This window comes from Numida meleagris, chromosome 4, assembly GCF_002078875.1.
Source record: "Numida meleagris isolate 19003 breed g44 Domestic line chromosome 4, NumMel1.0, whole genome shotgun sequence".
In the NCBI taxonomy this organism is placed as follows: Eukaryota; Metazoa; Chordata; class Aves; order Galliformes; family Numididae; genus Numida; species Numida meleagris.
Genome location: NC_034412.1, coordinates 36058834 through 36080309, shown reverse-complemented (window position 1 = coordinate 36080309; position 21476 = coordinate 36058834). Strand labels below are relative to the sequence as shown.

At 40.6% G+C, this 21476-nt stretch overlaps 1 protein-coding gene and 1 long non-coding RNA gene across 4 annotated transcripts in view; one reads left to right on the top strand and one right to left on the bottom strand.

Annotated features, from left to right (window-relative positions):
* Window positions 1-21476, top strand: part of ZNF827 (zinc finger protein 827) — an 83664-nt gene that overhangs the window by 45506 nt on the left and 16682 nt on the right. For both annotated transcript variants that reach the window (XM_021395445.1, XM_021395443.1), the window contains exons 6-8: window positions 327-575; window positions 1274-1331; window positions 5498-5601. In XM_021395445.1, the coding sequence (XP_021251120.1) occupies window positions 327-575; window positions 1274-1331; window positions 5498-5601 (411 nt within the window). The remainder of the gene's footprint in view (window positions 1-326; window positions 576-1273; window positions 1332-5497; window positions 5602-21476) is intronic.
* On the bottom strand, window positions 6848-21206 carry LOC110398095. Of its 2 annotated transcripts, none has more exons than XR_002438196.1 (3): window positions 18292-21206; window positions 17118-17182; window positions 6848-15334 (listed from the first exon to the last, which is right to left on the bottom strand). It is a non-coding gene; the product is annotated as an uncharacterized LOC110398095 (long non-coding RNA). The 2 variants fall into 2 exon arrangements; XR_002438197.1 differs by having other exon boundaries at window positions 6848-13891.

Sequence of the window (21476 nt, the reverse complement as noted above, 5' to 3'; positions counted from 1 at the left end):
TGTAGCTCCATGTAATAAACAAAAGCAAAGCTTCACGAACTGGGTTATGATTACACAGTGTTCGCAGAAAATGATGTAATTCTCAGATTTGCAAATATGCAGTTTCTGCTCTGCAGTTTAAAGTATTATTTTCAGGAGATTTCTTCTATTTATAAACTCCCAGAAGAACATTGTAGCAGCCAGCTGCTTGCTTCTCTTACCATTTGCTGTTTTACGGTATACAAATTAAACTTTGTAATTGAGATTTCTGCTTTGAGTGCTCTGAAAAATTGTAGCCTAATTAATTAATTGTGGTGGCTTTTTTTTTTTTGAATACATACTTGCAGCTGAGAGTTACAAGGAAACCCAGACTGTAAAGATAAAAGAAGAACCAATGGAAGTTGACATTCATGATTCGCAGACTTCAGTGTCACCCAGTCAACCCAGCCAAAATGTTGGCTACAGCACTTTATTAGGGCGAAACATTAGTGAACACATCCAGAAGGCACCAGAAGGTCGTGTGCTCCCAGAACGAAATCTGTTCAGCCAGGATATATCAGTGAAGATGGCATCTGAGCTGCTCTTCCAGTTATCAGGTAAAAGCAGTGGAAATAGTTGAAAGCAGAATTTAACGAGCCAGAAGAGAACATGTACTATCATTTAGGTGCTATGAATGTGTGAGATTGCTAAGGCTGAAGCATAATGGGAGGTAGAGCCCTTCTACCCTTGCATTTGAAATACAAAAATTGCCAAATGTTCCCTGTGGTTAACATATGTTTTAGAGCACTGTGGCAGTCCGATCAGGTTCATAATATTTGAACTGAATTGGAAAAGCCAGAGTTCAACTCTTGTATTTTTGAAGGCCAATTAAATAATTAGTGACAGCTGATTGATTGAGAATACAGGAGAACATATAGGTAGTTACTGTCATAAATGGACAGTGGCTGCAACATAAAGTGTTCCTGAAGTTTTGTTCTGTCTGTTTCTCTTCACAAGGAAGGTGAGCATCAGCTGTTACATGCATGCAACGATTTGAGCTCTGTTTAATGAAAGCTTGTGGTGCACATGGAGCTCTAACACTGAAATGTGAGGGTGAAAAAAACTGATATGAGTTACATTTAAAAAAAAAAAAAAAGCTGTGCTTATTCTGAAATCATATTGTAACCACTTCCCCTTAAAATATTCTGGATTAAGCTGTTATCAGAAAGCATTAAAATAGTTCTGCTGAATAAAATTTGATAGGGAAAATATGATATATTCTATAATTACAAAAAAAATGTACATTCCTCTGCAGAAAAGGTGAGCAAAGAGCACAATCACAATAAAGATAACACCATCAGAACTACAGTCAGGTAAGCACGGTCCGTTGTTATCCATAACACTGTAGTGCAAATGGCATTGCTGAGTTTTGCCTTGTGAACTTGGATATGTTTCGCAAATGTGACCTGGTATTACAAGTGTCAGATATTTTCTTGTAGTAATGGAACCTGTATGAAAGAAATGACACCAATAGATATGATTTCTTGGTGTGCATGTTGCAAAAGGCCTTTGGGCCAAAATGACTGTTCTCCTCTGATCGAGTATTCACACTTGGTTTTAAGAATTGTTTTCTTTGTGTGTTTTTTTCTGCAAAAACTGAAGCTTAATGGAAACTGCATAGTACATGCAGAGCTTGAGGGAAGAACAGGCTGACAACTGGATTTTAAGACATGGACCAATGTAAGAAGAGGTGTTGTGCTTCAGTCTTCTGTCAAACTTGGATTTCTTGCATAGAATTTCAGTTTAGTATTTCTATATCCTCTCAATGCCTTCCAGAGATGAATTTTTAAAAGACTGTGCTTTAAAAGACAATGCTAATGAAACTTTTGTTCAAGATTACAGTCACAGTAACACAGTACGTGAAATTATGCAGGGATTAAAAATATGATTCAGTTAAAGCATGCGTTGTTAAAGAAATATGCCCTTTACTGTATTTTGGTCGGGAACAAGCTCACAAGTTCATTAAATATGTGAGCAGCAAAGTGAGGTGTCCTTAGGGAAAAACTGAAAGCTGTTGTGTAATAAGTGGCAGCTAGAATTGGTAAAAACTTAGAAGCCCGTGGTTAGGAGTAAGCAGGAATTGTCTTTGGCTCTCATCTAGCCCTGGAGATGAGGATACATACACTAATTTCCTCCATGAAAGTTCTCTGGTCATTGTGCGTGGTTTTGGAGACTGACCGTAGCTGAAGTGTCAGAGAGTTCCTTCAAATACGGAGTGAGACCTTCAGTGTCTCTGCAGCCCCTTCTGCAGAAATTCCCAGCATGTGCAGTGCTCCATCACTAAGGCGCAGCTTTGTCTAGACAGAATTTGAAAAGCATTTCATTTGCAGAAGAACAGATCTCTGGAAAGTGCTCATGTTAAATTCCTAGACCCATCCCCTTTTTTCATGGTAACTGTAATAAATTTGTTTTTAATAAACTGAACAACTCAGTGAATGTCCATGAGGGATTTTTTGATGTTACAGGTTGAAAGAGAATTAAATTGAGCTTTTAACTTCTGGTTATTGTGAATGCTCTTCATATTTGCTAGTCCAGGAACTTGTGGGATATGGAGACTGCACAGATGTGCCATTACTACTTAAAAAGCAGAAGCCTGAACGATGCAGAGTTGAATGCACGTATTGTCCAGCTACTCATTAACCATCCAATGTGTGTTGCAGGGAGAGGTGACAAATTGTTGGTAGAAAATAGACTTTAGTGTCTTGTGATATTACCAGCAGGACTGGTGTGAGAATCCAGAGCTACTTTTGGATCTATCAAAAATAGTTCAAACTGGAAAGGTTGAGGACAGTTCAGACAGCCTTCCCTCTTAAGAGGCTGCTGCCTTGTAAGAGAATAGTGCTGTTGGCTGTTTAGCTTGCACTGAATTTTACTGAAAAGTCCTGGTAATGGCTGCTACCCGTCAGTGCATGAAAAGCAGAGTGCCCGATTGAATTCTTCTGGGTGCTTTTCTTGTCTTACCTATCTATCGACAGAAGTCATGAATAAGGAGAGCTTCTTAAGGACAAGTGAGTCAGTCTACTAAATCCTGCGAGTTCTAACAGATTGATTCAAAAGACCTTGCCAAAAAAAGAAACGAAGCACCCCAAACCAAGCAAACAGCTGGAAGTCTTTACTGGTAAGAGTACGACATCTCTCAAAAATAGAATGTGATGGAGCAGCCAGTGGAGAATAGAGGCACGAAGGCTGCATTAAGAAAACGTGTAGTGTTGCAGTTTGGCTCACCAACCTACATCTGGAGTCATGACAGGAAGGCACTGGAATCACAATTGTTATGTGAAGTTTGCTGACAGCTGCAGAGTCAAGGTGAGGTCAGTGTCGTCCACCTGTGAGTAATGGGGCAGTGGAGAGATTCAGCTGTGTCATTGGTGAGAGTCTTAACTCAGCAAACCCCGGCACGATAGGGGTACACAAGCACTTCTTTTTTTTGTCTTATTCCATATTAACATTTCTGTCGCCCGTCTGTTGCTATTCTTCCTGTGAGTACTCCTGGCCTGTGTAAGCATATACTTCCATATGACTTTGCTCAAGCAGCCGAAACTGGCAAGGATTCCTCACAGTTCAGTGGCTGAGTGAGATGGTAGAACCTGCCATCTGTGATAAGAAGAAAGAAAGCGGGGAAGCAAATGATCTGGAAGTGAGTACGCCAGCATGAGATGCCAAGACAAGTTTCTTTCATCTAGAGAACTGTGTAGACAGAAAACTGGAAAAGTGCAGCCAGAAGAAAAAAAAACCTAAAGCTTAATCTTCATCAGAAGGGACTTTACGTAGTGATTGAGAACGACGTATGTAGTTTCTGTGTTGCAGAAACTCTCCGTCCATGCTTTGAATTGGGAATTGGAGGCCATTCCCACTGAAATAAAAACAGTAATAGGGCTGACACTGAAGAGTCTCATCCTCCATTCTAGACAAAGGTTAAAAAAAAAAAAAAGACATATCCAGGGATGGTTCTGTAATTCACTGGAGGCCGATGGCGAAGAGGGGAGATCCTTAAGACACCAACGCAATGCAGTCTTCAACAGCAACCCGCTCAGGATTTATGTCCTAACCTGAAACAGATGGGCTCTGCGTCATTCACTTGATCTAGAGCTAGCAATGAACAGTGAGCCAGTGACTGAACCTAAGACATAAGCAGGCAGTGCAGCATGGAAACCCAAGTGGATTACATGATTTTGAAGAGTTACAACAGTTACAAAAGTTTTTAAATTGGTTGTGTTTTTTTCTTCCAAATCATTATTAAGCCAGTGAGAGGAATGTTGCAATGAATTACGCCATATTTTTTACAGTGTCAGTCTGTTTTATATTCTGTCACTCCTGAGGGGAAGGGTGGGGGGGGCAGGTGAGTCTTGGAAAAGTTACCTTTTGCGCATGTGGGCTCTTCACTTTGTCCTGATGAATCAGGTATCTGCATACAATGAACTGCTCAACGTTTGGGGCAGCTTCGTGCTTTTCATCCGGCCCAACCTGTATGACTCTGCGTATGGTTATGTTCAAACTTCTGCGGAAATACCAAAATATCCCACTAACTGCCACATACAGAACAGCAAAAAATAAATAGTAGTAAAAAAACAAACAAAAAAAACCCTGATTTCTCAGCCTGCTGAGGAATCTCAATGCAGTATAGATCAAATTTAAATTAGATTTCCTTTTTGCTTAGAAGAAATTCATCCTTTGTATGCAGATGGAATATGGTACCATAGAAAAGAGCTGTCCAACAAGAAGTACTCCTGTCCATTTTTGATTTTTTATGTACTTCTTACAAATGTGTGTATTGTGGAGAAGGGATCATTGTTTCTGTTATGACATTGAATTGAGCAGAAAACAAAATACTTTGGCAGAAATGCCCATTCACTATTGGAATTAACTTGTTACCACCTGTCAGTTAAAACCAAAGCGCGATATACTTTTTACAATCAAGTGGTTGGTGATTCATGCTCTATTTGGGAAGTCACCATTCAGTTAGCTTCTGAGCTTTCCTGCTCTAAAAATCAAATTAATTGAGTTAATTTTGTACATGGAATGCTCTATCAGTAGCGAACAGTTCAACATCTCGACCTGAAATTTGAGAAGTTTTATTTTGAATGTAATTACTAGATTCCTCGGGTTATTAAATACTTTAAAATATTTGATATATTTTCCACATTATGGGATTTTTGAAACATTAATTTTCTTGATCTATATTGTGATGTGATATAACAAATCTGAGTTGTTGAAATGCTGTAATGAAAAGCATTTTGGGAGGACTTCAGTTTTTGCTCCATGATGCAGTTTTCCCAAAGCTTGCCTCTTCTCCACACCTTGGCTCACAGTCTGGATATCTTTCAGCATGAGTTCTGTAAATCAAACAGGGCTTTTACCAAGATGATACTTAGTATATTAAAATGTTAAGGTCAGAAATAATGACTACTTTTTCTTATTAACTTACTTTACTTATTAACTGCTGTTTTGTTTACCAAAAGATGTCTTATTTCCCCCATAGCCCTTACTTTTCTGAAGACACATTTAGACAATCACCATTCACTTCCAACTCAAAAGATCTCCTGCCTACTGAAACTGCTCTTCATGGAAGGACATCTGCACCAGGTCAGACACCTTTTTTTTTTTCATTAGTTCCTAGTTTTTTTTTTTAGTTCGTCATTTTTAAATTATTGTTATTGTCTTACTGTAAGCATCACCACTTGGACCAGTGCTCTTAAAATGTAGCTGCTTTGTCAAAGGACAACTCTTCCCGTCACAGTAAATGCTTACTATTAAGAAGAAAAGGTAAATGTTGCTGAATTATTTGTATTAATTTTTTCTGAACAACTATTTCTGTGAATTGTAAAAGGACAGAAAGTGTATAACGGGCTAGATACAGCAGTATTAATGGAGGTGGGGTTTTTCTGTGCGTGTGTCCCATATTCAAAGGAACCTAGGTCTGATTACAGCCTGCTCTTCTCTTGTTACTTGTTGTTTCCATCTCTCACAGCAGAGATGAAACGTTTGCAATGTATGTACCAGAATGGCTGAGCGTGGCAATGCAGTTTTCCTGCCTTTAGCAGTTGTTTAAGAACCCATTTGGAAAGATGTGGATTTCTTACAACATACTGAAAGGCCTCAGTATCTGCTGTGGGTGCATTCCTACTGATCTTCTGTACTAGCTGACAGGCATTTTATATCCAGATATAGCCTGGGTTATATTCTTAGTTAAAACAGAAAAGACAGACATACGCCATTACCTTTCAGGGTGGTGCTGAATGTAGGCACAAACTTGATACGTGCCTTTACCGTCCTCTTGCAAAATATTTCCTTTGCTAGTTCACTGGTATCTGTTCTTAAATTAATAGCTCCTGGGTTCTAAAGGTCAGTAATTACACAGCCAGCCGTAGTGGGGGTTATTCACCTTTTCTTAGCAATCAATAAAGTTTGGGGCATGTTACTGCTAATTTTCAGCTGTAGACTGTCATTTAATTTACAACTTAACAGACCCCTCATTTTTTTTTAATGCTTGAATAGTCATTTGACAGCTTCTGAAGTGGCAGATGAGGTGAAGAGCTAGATGTTGTCTAAGGGTAAATATGCGTGGCAGAAGAAGAATAAAATTTGTAGCATAAGAACAGGGATCTTCAGGCTGTCCCCAGCTGTGCTTTCTCAAGGAGGCAGTGGTTTCTGTAAGCCAGGACTAGGAGAACCAACGGTACTTTTAAGTACTAAAATGTAAACCGAGTTAGCACTTCAGTTCTGGCTTTTGACAGTGACATAACATAGAATATTCATATACCCAGATGACAGACAAGAACTCTTGGACTCCTCAGGCAGTGCTCAGTACCTCAGAAGATGCGGCCTGTAGCAGTAATGCTCTTACGTCGTGCTGAGATGGATGCGTAAGAATTCTAATTCTCCATAAGACTTTAAGTGAGGCCATTAAACCTACAGATGGGTTTGGTGACGCGTTTAATCTCATGCTTAAAAGATGTAAAATATCTAGTTGGTTAGGACATACTGGAGTGTTAAAATGGCTGTTGAGGAAATGTTCATCGTATGTTTGTGTTTCTTGGTATTCTACTTCATGGAATATAAGCAATAACTGGATGGGTCTGTGAATTGTAACACATACACAGTGCTCTGCGGTTATTATTACATAATATGTGTAATAGCAGTCTATATACAGAAAATCAAAAAACACCAGATTCTGCTTCATCTTTATTTATTTTTATTTGTTTTTGGAACAAATGGCTATGATGTACTTTCTCAGCTTCATAAAAAAATGATCGGACCTGAACAGAAACTTCACAGCAGCATCAGGAATGTAATTGAATTTTTTTAAATCAATTAGAAATGTGATATTCGTGTAAAAGAACAGCAGAATACCCACAGATAGATTTCCTCTTAGTTTCGGCCTTGCAGGAAGGAATTATCTAGATGGGGCTATGGATAGCTCAGACAAAGCTTAATCCCTGCCGAGAGTAGCATAAAGGAACAACAGGATGTAACAGAAAATGCTGTGGAAATGTGTACGTGCTGTCACGTGGATAAATGTATGCCTTCAGTTGAGATTAGTTTTATTTCATCTCAGAAACAGGATAGTAAGAACTAGAAGAGAACAGCATACAAAGTGACAGTTAGTTCAGCTCATCCATTAAAATGCAAGCAAATTAACTGCCAACAGCCAGCAGCGTTCAGTAAGCAGTATCCAAATCCCGCATCCAAAAATGCCAGTCTGTATCGCTGTCACCAGGACTAATGGGGGCTGATGAGCAAGTGTGGGGTCTGAGATGCTGCTGTGCTCTCTGTGACCAGACATGACTCAAGCAGGCACAGTGGCATGAGGAAAGAAAGCCTTTGCTGCAGGCTGGTCTGAGTGACCTTGGTGGAACCTCACGCACGTGCCTCTCTTTGAGAGAGAGCACCAATGCGAATGGTTGTCTCCCCAGACTCCTGCACACTTTCTGCATGCGGTCTTCTTGGCACTCTAGCTGAAGAGGAATTGGGAAAAGTGACAGGAACATAAGACAGTCAGGTATCTCATGTGTCAAGTTCAGTTCTTCTTTGTAATAGGTAACAACATCATGTAGTATTCATTTATTTATCAAGCTCTGTTTAAAATCTGTCATCCTTACTATTTGTATAACAACACTGTTTCAGAAGCTCCTTCATTGTGAGAGCTGGACCACCCTCGTCCAGAATTCACTCACAGCACGTTCTACTTTTTTTCTTCTACCAATGCTGTCCTTCAGCTGTGATAGTTCTTCCCTCTTGTGGGCTTATTTGATACGCTATTTTATGTCCCCTTAATCTGGTCTTCATTTTTGGAAAAGTAAGCTAGTCAACATCTTTCATTCTCTGTTAGTATCATGGAGATTCCATTCCTTGACCAACACCATAGCCTTTTTCTGCCCCCCTTTAGGGAGATTAATTTATGCAAATATGTGTAGTCAAAACTAAATATGCTATTTTGTAGAAAGTCTTAGAAATTACTTTCTTCCGTGGCATGAAATCATCTTTATGTATATTGGAAATACCTCTCTCAATTAATCACCATTTTTAACTCCAACACACTGATGACTTGCAATTTACTAATCAAGTACTAACAAGGTTTTCTTTTCCCTTGTATTTTCAGCTCATGATTCTGCAGCTTGTAGGAGCAGTTCTTGTTGCTGCTATATAGGCATATGACCTTTTATTTTGCATTGTTCGCTTTTTATTGTAGCTGTCAAAATTATTTAATACTCTGAAATTTCTGCGTGTTTCTGCCTTTTGTTAATGCAATGCTGGTTTTGCATGTTGAAGATACTAAAGAGGATTTTTAAGTATGGTTGGGCCGCAGTTCAGTCCATCAGACCAAGCAGTAGCAGCCCTTCAGCCTAGTGCTTTCCTTCTTAGTGCAATCCACTTCTCTTTATAGCCAGTTTATTAGGAAATTGCAAGATCAGGAATTTAAGGGGAAGAGCACTCTTTGTAGGGCATTGAGTATATAGGGTCCCCAAGGGGTATGAAATAACTAGGGAAGACCTATTAAAAGATGTGTGAAAGCAGTGCACAGATTGGGGCACTTACGGGAGGAAATAAAGGCCTGGGATAAAGGTGAAGTAATCCTGATCAGCAGCAGTATCGCAGGCAGGATAAGTAGTTAGCATGAAGCAGCTTTTAAGTCTGGTAACCAAGGAAAAGAAATTTCCCACAGCTGTCAGGAGGGACTCAATGGTCCAGCAGAAGTAATGATAACTCCCTGATAATCTGTGGTGAATTGTTAATAATTTGAGAAGGGAATACAGCAATTTCTTTAGTACATTGTTCAAAAGTATTGGATAGATTTAGGGAACTACTCTCCTTCCTTTCTGAAGTGTTTTGTACCTTAATAAGCATACAGAGTTAGTTGCAGATGTGTAGACTTTTCTGGATTGCTATCGCTATCCATATGAGTTCACTTTTGTTCAACAATTAAAGTAAATATAGAAATATTGCCCATGTCAAACACAGTTTGCCCAAAAATTACAGTAGTATCAAAGCTGCAACCCATGCAAAGACACATTCAAAACAATTCAGTAGCTTCAGCCTTTCCTCTTAGGAAGAGAAAAAAAGACCTTTTTTGGCTCAGCAAAATGGAGGGAGAAGGAATGAAGACTTTCTAACAGTTACTTTAAAAGGGCATTTTTATCTCTTGTTTTATATGACTGGTTCCTTTTGACAGAAAACAGATCGGTTATAAGCCAGACAATGTAGTTCAGTCCAGATCTCTAGATAAATTAAAGACTTGATCTTATGCTGGTGTTCCTGACCCTTAGCCAATCTTTAATGTGTTTTAATAGTTTTCCACTATCTCACTGACTCATTCTGTAAATCAAACCTGCCTTCATGAAATCCAGATGGGTGACATTCACGATTCCTTTTCCAGTGATTCATTAATATTGTCCAAGACTCCAACCATGGGTTTGGGGAGTATCTTTTTCTCCCCGCAAATCTGCATGTAGTGTAAGAATATTTCGTATTTTCTCTGTTTCACCAAGAGACTTCTACTGTCCTTCACTTACATTGCCAATGTGAAACAGTTGAATCTATAGGTAATTGTCTAGTCCTACACAGTAGGGTTCAAGGGTGGTGAATCTTCTTCTGTCTCCCAGTCGCACCTCCCCTGGTCAGCAGGGATCACTACTGCGATGGAGTCATCCAAGACTCACTGGAATAATACACATCAATTTACTGACAGCTTTCTTAACAACAACTTAACTCTACTTGGAGGTAAAATTGGCTAATTTGCTAATTATGATTAGTAAGCATTACAGGTAAGACAATATTAGGCCACAGTTACTACAAAGAGTAAAAGAATAGAAGAAGATAAAGAGAAATGATGGAAGATGGGGAAAGAGAGGCAGACAGGTGTAGACACAGCAAAGCAAAGCGGTTCACCACTCCACGATCCAGCGATGTCTTGGTGTTAGGTGCTGATCTTCAGTAGTGATGGGTTGCTGGCTGTTGTTCAGTTGATGACTACTCAAAATGACAATACTAACTCTTACTTATAGATCAAAGCGATCGAGCCTGCTCTTTTGGAGTGACAGCTTCTGGCTTTGGGATCTCAGTAGGAACTCCTTTGTTCCTGTCTTCCAAGCTGTGCAAATTTAAGTCAATAGATAAGAGGAAACAGGGAGAGGCCAGCTTGTATCTTGCCTTCACAGGATACAATCTGCATCATCTCCCAGTCTCCTGTATCAAGCTACTTTCATTTGCTCCGAGGCCAAGTCTTCAACCAATAAACACTCCTGGGCCCTCTCTTTCAAAGGCAAACAACTCCAAAAAAATGCTTTCAAATGTAAAACTGTCCACAAAGTGATGCTGATCACATGTTGATTTGACACACTCCTTACCGGTCTCAGACAGTATTTTTTTATTCATTCCATTGTTTTGTGGAAATGTACTATGACTTTCGAAATGGTAATTTTACTTGTGGTAAATGAATCTCATGTGAGTTAAATAGACTTATGGAACTGGAAGGTGTGGGTTTTTGGGTCTTGTGGTCCATGAATAGCACTGACTCTCTGAATTCCATCCACTGGTGCCAGAGCTGTAAGATGATAGACAGCCCATGCTTCCTCCTCAGAAATGCTGGTAAGCTAATATTAAATCAGTTGCATAGATCAGTAAAAATAATAATAATAATTGGGAACAGTGTAACAGTTTTGTCAGTTGTATTTTTACTGATAATGCAGTTAGTGGAATAATAGTAATATGTGTAACAAAGATTCACATACGTTTACAACTACAGAATGTTTTTTCCTGTTCCCTTCATGCTCACACCCTCCTATTTCTTTGAAGCAGCAGTTCCATACTAAATTTAAGAAACTAAAAGGAGCAAATATGCCTGCTCCCTGGGCCACATCTTTGCACACTCTCCAACACAGTGGTACCAACATTTATGTGGCCACCTTGTAAGCTGGATCAGGGGATCTAGTAGGCTAATCTCTTCTTTCTCTAGTAGCTTGTGGGAATGTTGGGATCTGAGCAGGGTGAAGGCAAGTCCATATCTTCCAGCTATGTGAAACCTTGCCATTTAACTTACCTTGACATGGCTCTGACTACACTTATTTTTTACTGTCTTCTGTGACTGCAGTTGAAAATGCCTCTTGAATGTTTAGAGTTTTAATTTGAATGTGACAAATAATTAAGCTTGTTACGTTGCATAGGTATTGCATTCTTTAGAATGAAATAGTTTGCATGTTTCTTCATGCCTAATCCCTTCTTTAGCACGCTTTAAGGTTTATGTTGTAATCTAGATGTTGTGATCTTGCATATGTGGCTGTCCAACCTACTAAATGTGCCCATTCATGTATTTGTGCTGTGACTGTGGCCTCCTCTGCTCTGCAGCAAACTGAACTTCTGCATCCATTTATTGCAACTAGGTCTGAATTTTGGGTAACCTCTAGGTTAGTTAAGACAGTCAGGATTTTAATAAATAGGACTTGAAGTTAGAGTGAACCTGGCTATAGTTTCCATTTCTCCTTAAGTTGCCAATGACTGTTTTCCTGCTTAGTCTGCTGCCAGACTTTCTATTTTTAACTTAACTTGTGTTGTTCTGGAGACCACCGTACCTGCACTGTAGAAAGGAGACCTCAAGGTTTTGATTTCTGTGGCACTGCTGTCACCCTGGAAAATGTGCTAGCCCTTAGGGGACTGTGAAATGTACAGGCCCGAAGGATTTCTGTTGAAGCGCTTGACAATGAAATGCTGGCATTTAAATTGCCACTGTGTAGCTTTCCAGCTATGTGCCTGTGGAGTTAATTAGAACAATTCACACCTTCTTACAGTTGTTTGCTTACATCTGCCGAAAAGCCTCTAACTTCACATTATGGATAATCCTCTGTTCACTTTATGAAGGCTTTTTTCACAGTCCTAAATGCCAGAATGTTTAAAGGAAAGCTAGGAGTTAAGAGTACAATTACAAGCTATCAGTTTTCTTGCACATTCACAACAGTAGAACCTCTGGACTATTATTTTTGAGGGGAAACACAGAGTGGTTGTGGTAAGAAGAGACCTCTGGTGATTATCTAATTCAACTCTGCTGCTCAGGGCAGTCAGCGGGCCGTTAAGGACCGTGCCTTCATCTGCTTTCCACTAGTGCGGCCTCACCTCAAGCACTGCATGCAGTTTTGGGCACGGCAATATAAGAAGGACATAGAGCTATTAGAGAGTATCCAAAGGGTGCACTGAAGGGTCTGAAGGGCAAGCTGTATGAGGAGTGGCTGAGGTTCCTTGGTTTGCTCAGCCCAGAGCGGAGGCTGAGGGGAGGCCTCATGGCAGCCTACAGCGCCTCACAGAGAGCAGAGGGGCAGCGCCGAGTTCTTCTCTGGTGGCAGCAACAGGATGCAAGGGAATGGCATGCAGCTACGTCAGAGTGCAGTCAGGGTGGGGATTAGGAAAAGATTCTTCACTGAGAGGGTGGTTGGGCACTCAAACAGGCTCCCCACGGTAGTGGTCACAGCCCCGTGCTGCCAGCGTTCAAGGGGCATTGGGACAATGCTCTCAGACATAGGGTTTGAATTTTAGTGGTCCTGTGTGGAACCAGGAGTTGGATTTGATGATCCTTGTGGGTCCCTTCCCTCTCAGGATTCTGTGATTCTTTGTATGAGCAGTTTTTGAATTTCTCCAGGGACGGAGACTCCACAAGCTGCCTGTGGAGCAGCCTGTGCCAGTACATGAACACTGTGGCACAGTAAAAAATGTGTGTTTTTTAATTTTTAAGTGGGATTTCCCATGTTCGAATTTGTACCTCTGCCTGTTCTCCACTGGGCACCTCTAAGAAGAGCCAGGCTTTGTCTTCTCTGTTCCCCCCATCAGGTATATATACACATTGAAAAGATTCCACCAAGCTGTTCCCTCTGGGCTGAACGATCCTGGCTGTGTCAGGCTCTCCTTGTATGTCATGCTCCTATCCCTTAATCATAGCAGTACACTTCAGACTTCCTTTATAGTTCAATTATTTCAAGATCCTGGTAGCATTTTCTGGTCCTGTGATGGAACAGCAATTTTTATTGCCAGTATAGTTGCAGAGGAAGGGTATTTCTACATGAATTGACTTATATAGAGGTTTTTTTTTCCCCTGCTTTATTCCATTATTGATGCTTATGATCATTTCATTTGGTTTCAGTTTTGGTCTGAGTTATGAGCTCTGCTTATCCAGGATATTTGGCAACCCCTTCAGTTTCGTGATGATGAGAGTGCCTGACCCTTGTTGGCTTCCTGACAGGGTGGAATAATGTAGAGTGGCACTTAATTCACTGTGCAGGGCTTTCTCCACCAGGCACTTGGTCCTGTTACTCATTTCCATCTCAGTATTATTGTGAAATGCTCTTGCTGAAAGTGATGCTAGAGGTAGATGCTGCGCTGCGGTCATCGTTGCCTGCAGAACACAGTGTTAGGTACTCAGTAACCCTTGAAAAATATAGTTCTCTTGGTCTTGAAAAGCAACCATTTAATTTCATTTCTTTTCTGATACCCATCTAGGGTGAAATTCAACGAGGTACTCTTTTTTGTGTATGTGTATGAATTATGCAGGTACGTGGAGATACTGGAGAGATCCCTCTGACAAATCCAGACTTTGTGGCGGTGTCATAGATGGTAGTAACACACTTGTGACAGAGTGGCAGATTGATTTGAATAACTAATTGAAGTGCCTGATCACCAGTCTGCATTTTACTTCGATTCTTCACAATCAGAAGTGTGTCGCTTGGGTACATGTTACTCGGTGTATGGTCTCTGTCTTTGCACACTGTAGAAGGCTAAGGATTGTCAGCACTGTGGCTGCTCTCTGAAGTGTGATAGCAAGAGACAGATAACTGACAAGTTGTAGAAGGTGATTCTAGGAAAGTGAGATAATCGAGCTGCTGCAGAAGTGGGTAGTGCTTGGCATAGCTCTCCAAAGAGAGACAGATTTTAGTTAATTTGTTCAATATAATTCACTGCTAAACTGTGTGACAGCGGTTCTGGCTCTAGCATGCTTTTATCTATAGCATCCTGCCTTCAGATTCCCATGATCATCTGCCTGGGTGCAGCCTTCTTTTGCTGTGCACACAGCTACCTTGAAAACCAGCTTGCACCACAGCCCTGGAGAAGAGGGGTTCGAAACTTCTGGTTCGTTTAATGCAGTCTTAACCAAACCAGCTGCAACTGGTTACAGCATTACATTTCTCTTCCAGCTTTTTCTGGGTCTGCTGCCAAGCATATTTGCATCTAGTGTGTTGCAGATCTGTGATACAGTACTGGTACCCATCTCCTGAGAAGCCATTGCACTTCTAACTAACAAGCCCCCTTTCACAACAGAAAATATTATTATGCAGAACAGACCATTTCAAATCATCAAATCTCCTCTTGGCTAAAATAGGACAACTGAAGTATGTAGCATGTGCCAATATGTACGTGTTCAAATTTTTCTTAACAGTCATGACTTTCTGGCCAGTCCCACAGCAACTCAGGGCAATGTGATGGGATCCTTCTGAGGAACGCATGCTAACAGCAGGGCCTTGCAAGAATTGCCATGGGCACACAGGGCTACTTCTTTTCCTGGTGAAGTCACTGCACTAATTACTTTGCCAATTACTTACAGAACCTTCAAGATGAAGAGAGTTAATTAAAATAGACCCCCCAAAAATACATTCAGGTCCATGTCTAATGGATATCATATCTTTAAAGGCACTCCTATCTGAAAAGTTGTGATCCTTGTTTTATTACGGGTTGCCTTTATACGTGGTAATTTTTTCCCTCTTACACTGCACAGTCTTCTCATGCAGACAAAGCATTTCTTTTCATTTCATTTCATGTTTGTTCCTCTTGAAGCAGGGTCGGCCTCATGGTAAAGGACAGAAGAAAGTACTTTTACTCAGAACAGTTATCTTCTGGTTTCATTCAAAATAATGCTAGACCTCATTCACTAAATCCAGCAAAGCAGAAACTCTTGATTTCGTAAACATCAAATCCAAGGCAGAATGGTCAGAGGCGACTGTTTCATCCCACATGGAAAACAAAACTTAGCATTTGTTTTTCTTTACCTTTCGAGTAGGGCAGGGTTTGGCACCTCTTAATATTTTTGGATGTGGTTCCTGAGTCTCTCAGTTATTTGACAGCAAATGTTTGGTTGTTGTTTTCTTTGTTTGTTTTGTTTTTTAAATAAAATAATTGTAGTTATCAGTGTTTTTAAATAAATGTGCAATGCAAGTGGAGGTCAAATTTGAGAAGGGCTGGCTGAGCAGCCTCACTCATTCAGAGCACAGAATAAGAAATGTGCCTAAGCTGTCTTCTGGGAAACCAGGTCAGGACAGCTCAAGGCACTGCCTCCTGTAGCGTGCACAGAGCAACCAGGGAGACCTGGGGCGGGTGAGGCTGTAACTAGTATAGCTGTCAAACTCCAGGGACCAAGTGGCATTCTGCAAGGGTCTGCGCTTGCTCTCACGTTACTTAGTTCTTTCACTGATGTTGTGGGTGATGGAAATGTGTTCATTAAATGTCCTGGTGACACCATGCTAGGAGGTGCCATAAGCACTGCAGAGGACAGAATTAGAGTTCTGCCTTCTCTCAAGGAAATGAAGGACCCATCTGGAAGACAGTGGTCAATTCAGTGAGGAGAAATTCTATACTTGGGTGAATGATGAGCGCCACAAAGTGTGGGGGGAGATGAACGGCCAGGCAGTGCAGCTTAAGGGAGAGATCTGAATTAGTCTTGGTCAAACACCATGTGTGGAGCTGACAATGTACACATTGCAGAAAGGGCAATATCCCTCTGAGATGTTGGAAATGCTGTCCATAAGGCACACGTGCTACTTCTTGTTCTGCAGCTGGAGCCCTGAATCCAATTTTGTGCTCTGTAACCCAGGAACAATGTGCGGCACAGCAGCGCTCAGGGGACGGGAAACCATGAGCTGTATGTAAAGACTGAAGGATTTGTGTTTGTTTATTCTGGAGAACAAAAGAGGAGGGACAAGGTAATGGTATTCAAATACATAAAGCTTTCAGAGGAAAGGAATAAATCTTGCTGATGTTCACGTTAAGATACAGAATCATGGGTTTAAATAACAACTGAGGAGATTTAAGTTAAACAGCAAAGTAAAACTTCCTGGCCGTGTGGTGATTTTGCACTGCAGCAGAAGTCATGGGAGGCTGTGGAACCTCTGTATCAATAGAGAGTTTTAAAAAAAAAAAAAAAGCGTTGGACAAGCACTTGTCAGAACTGATAGGTATGTTTTGTGTGTGGTGGGTGTGCCTTTGGGTGAGGGAAAGAACAGACAGCTTCCTGAAGTCCCTTCCAGCTCTAATTCTGTGATATAAATTCAGTAGCAAAGCTGAATTAAATAACCTCAGAATTGATAGATCAGGCTTCTGGCTAATAAATACTCAGCATGCTATGTTTTAGACTGTTTGTTTTTCAAATCCATATGAAGTCTCATATTCTTCTTTGTCTGTCTTAATATCAGAATATTTTGTAGAAGTGAGCATCAGCACTGAGCCAGATCGAATATGAATCTTTTCTGAGTACAGACTTAACATGATATAGGAAGACAGGTTTTAAAGTGACTTGTTCAGCTCTGAAAAAGGAATTGGAACACATCATTCCATGACATTTCTTTCAGCGTTACCTTAGTACTCTCCATCTTCTTCCATCTTATCTTGTGCAAGGTTGTCTTCTACAATATTTGTCTTCCTAAGAGAAAATCAAATGGAAAATCAATCAGGTATTGGGATAGCTTAAAAAAAAAAAAGACAAAGAAAAAGAAAATTAATTTAAACAAAGCTGAAGATAAGGGATTTTTTCTTCTACAGCATGATTTCAGTCAGGGCACAAATTCTCCCTCCTGGTTCCCAGGTATTCTGGTCGAGTCCAGCTGGGGCAGTCACCTCGCCTACTGCCCCAGTGCCCGACATGCAACCCAAGCAGAGGCAGAAGGAAGCAGAGACCGATCTGCAGGTAGAAACGTGTTTACGATAGGAGTTATGATAGGAGTTATGATAGGAGAAAGGCAGAGGAGCAATTTAAGGGCTTCAAGGAAATGGCAGATTGACTGCTTATGACTCAGAGAATCTGCAATAAAAGCGATGGAAACATTTTCTTTTACAGCAGCAACCACGTTTTGTGGAGGGTGGCGCTTGTCCCCGGGCAGCTTGCTGAAATGAGGCAAGGTGGCTTTTGCAGAATGTTTGCGGTGACTTCCACCTAGTTTTGAATCTTAATTCTGTCCAATCAGGAAGAGATACTCAGTCTGTGCTTGAGGCTGTATTTTGCATTCCTCCACTGATGTTTCTGGTCACCATCTCATAGTTTCCTTAGTAAGGCACCTTTCAGTCATCTAGAAAGGATTCGAGGAGCCAAAGAGAAAAATGTAACCTAAAGGCCAATTTGCCTTTATTTGTATCTGAATCCTGGCTGGAGAGTACTAGTGTTAGGCTCTGCAAAGTGCCCTGTGTTATTACTTTCTCTCTATGGAAGAAATGCCCCCCTGCAAACAGAAATCGGCAGAGTGACCAAAATAAAAAGAAAAAAAGGAAGGTTTATACAGATACCATAACGGTCCTAAATGTGCACGCCAGTCTCTGAGTAATTTTAAAAAGGGCTTCTTAGGAACTGTGCTTTAAACAACTGTAGGAAAGAGACTCAAAAGGAAGAAACCTATTGGCATTACAAAAAATAATTAATTGTATTCTTTAACAATAGAAGCAAATTATACTTTCATAAGTTCATTTGGATTCAGTGTTGTAGCAACCAAAAAAAATATTACAAACAGCATAAGTGGATGAGCTAACTGTGAGGGGCACCTGCTTGGGAAGGAGCTGGATGGGAGCTTGTGCAAATCCACCATGGCGCCTTGTACAGCCACCATGGAGACAGTTGCCAGGGAATGCTGTGGTATTATACTGAAATAAAGCATGGCATGCAAAGACAACAGAGAGCACATTAGCAACTTTTTATCTGACAACAGATACAGATTTTATTTTTTATTTACAATAGCTATTATTTCTAAACAGCAGAAGTTATTACGATGGAGCTTTTGCTGCTTAAGGGACTGACTGTCCTCTTGGATGACAATGATTGGATAAACTTCCAGAAATATGTTTGGGGGGAATTTGTTGGTACTTCATATCCCTTTCTTGCAGTGTCTCACATTAGTCTTAAAAACAGATCATCTGCATTATTTCCTGTATAGTCATGAAACCAACCTTTTTTTCGCTGTAATAGCTGTGAATGATAGAGAAAAGACAACTGGAACCTGTGCAAGGAGTTGGAGGGACTCTTCCACTGCTGTCTGGTCAGTGAGGTTACAGCTCAAGGCCTTACTTGCATGCAAGAGGAATGATACCTTATTGTGTATGAAATGAGGTTACCAGCAAGACAACCCTGTTTATGCTTTATCCTATAGCAAGACAGTGGGTCATCGAAGTTGGATGGTGCTGTCCAGTGTTATCCTCAACTCGATGTTGTAGTGTACATTGTTATAAAAATAACTTCTTTCAACGAATGACTGCAAAACTATTGCAGCTCCAGCCACCTTCCACAGAATTTACAAGCATAGACTGATTTAAGTTTAGAACTGGAAGGTTTTTGTTTTCTTGTTTGTTGTTAAGTTTTGAGTTTAAAGCAGACAGGAAAAGCAAATCTGAAAGCTTTATAATGCAGATGGAGGTCATCACAGACCTCACTGCTTAGTCAGAAGTCCTCTGTTTGTATAAGTGAAGTTAAAATAGCTGTCAATTTTGAAACAAAGGAGGGAAGCAGATTTGTCTTCTGAGGTCACTGAATCAACTACCTTATCTTTGCCCTGACTCAGGCTTTAGTTTTCTCACCCTGCGTGTGATGTCCGTTTTGAGCAATGCACGCTCAGTATTAGCAGTGAAGTGGGCTTCGCTCTTTTCCCCTTTCCCTCTACAGAAGTATCTTTAAAGTTCATCTTTTATTTGTTTTTACTCTTTTCACAAAACCCAACATCTTTATCACTTCAGTGACCTTTTTCTTGATGTTTCTTTTATAAAGAGCAACGTTAGCACCACATTTCTGATACGTAAAATCATTTGGGTTGTATGTTCTTCCGTATCAAGGATTTAATTACCATAACTTCTCATATCTGATACATGCTGTGTTGAAGAACGTGGTTTCGTAGGCCCTTCCTTGTTCGCACAGGGCCCTGATGCCAGCATTAGGTGGCTCCAGGCTGGTGCAGGTTCACCCCTGGCCAGGCCAGAACACAAACAAGGGGACTCGAGTCCCCTTGCATACCAAGGGTATGCAAGATAATATCGATACCTTGTACTGGTATTGCAGCACTGACTGCTTTTAATAGCTACAACAAGACAGTTAATAACCCACAAAGAGGTCGGGCAAACCAGCTTAGAATTTCAGCTGAAGCTTGGGTTTAAAAAAAAAAAAAGTCTTATTTCTTTCATTTTTCTGGGGAATACAGAAATATTGTTATGCCAAAAAGCAATTGCTTATCACTGGCTAATAATGGATGAATATGCTCACAGTAAGAGAAATCTCAAGATAAGACCAGACGGGTTGCTGTGATGCTGGCAGTGACAGATGAAGGCTGCAGGGCCACTGAGGATCACAGACAGCCTAGATAACTAGTAAGACATATCTTACTGAAGAACTGTGGTATCTGGAAGAATTCCACTGTTTAACCGACTTACTAGAAATGAGAATTCTGGTGCCACAAATAATGCCTTTGTGAAGGTAAGTTGGGAAGGGAGTAAGATATACAGTGTTCGGAGTGCTGCAATTTCATATAGTCAGTATATTTTTGAGCTTGCAAGCCATTCTCAGGCTTGCAGCAAACAGGCTTGCAGCAAAGACTCAATTACACATTCCAGAAAAGGAGTGCTCGATTTTTAAATATACTGTGTGTTTGCAAGAGGTGATAGATGAACGTGTAAGTGGAAGGCTCCCATGCAATAAAGTGCATCTTCGATGATGCAGAGTGCAGGAAGACATTATAGTAACATAGATAAATGCAGAGAGAAGAGTCTGCAGCCAAAAACATGTTCTTAAAGCAGTGTTTGCACGATTGCCCGACCTGAATACCTTGTTTCCAAATAAATAATTTCTTGAACTTTTTTTAGATGCAACAAAATGGAAATAACCCTAAAAATGGAATGGGTTCTTGTGACATTCATACACAACTGCATACAATATATTTACCTCTTGGGTAAAAGCAAGGTGCTTGAGGATGACAGAGGACAGGTTAGCAGCTATCCACTTCAGGCTGGTAGTACCCAAAGTTATCTGCTGACCGCTGAACTTCCAGAGTCTTCCAGAGACATTACTCATTTCTTGTGAAGTTCTTCTATATATGAGAACTTGTAGCAGTCACAGTGCCGATTTAGTGACTCAACAGTTACTTATGTATTCAGGTCACGCTTTGTTCTTGTGTTCACAAACAGCTGCTTCAACCAGATGGGGTATCCCCTCTCAGCTTTTGACAAAAGTCAGGCTAAGGCTTTTCAGAAGGGGTGGTTGATGTGCTCTCCATATTGATATTACCAGTTTGAGGAGAAGAAAAACAAGTTCACCACTAAGTGTGAAAACTGCAAATGCGTATCTGTTCAGAATTGTGTCTAACTGCTTAGAAAGGGGCAGGCAGTAGTTCTCAGGCCAGTGGGCTTTGTCTACCAGCAAGCAATCTATTTGAAGGAGCAAGTGGAGGGATGGAACAGTGCTTCTGCAGTTGTTGCCTGCCTTGTCCTCGCATCAGAGAAACATCAGATGGGGACAGTCCCAGCCCTTTCTAACCTGCCTTGGATGAATGCGAGCCTTAACACGCATGCTTGTTACCGGGTTGACTTGGGGTTGATAGGGAAGTGATACCAAGTGACGTACAATGGCAGGAGTGTTGACCATAAAAATACATGTCACAAAATTTCACTGAGAACTACGTTTTACATTAAAAAAAAAAAAAACTCTTAAACCATTTATGCAAAACTAAAACTATTCCAAAGTAATTTCATTA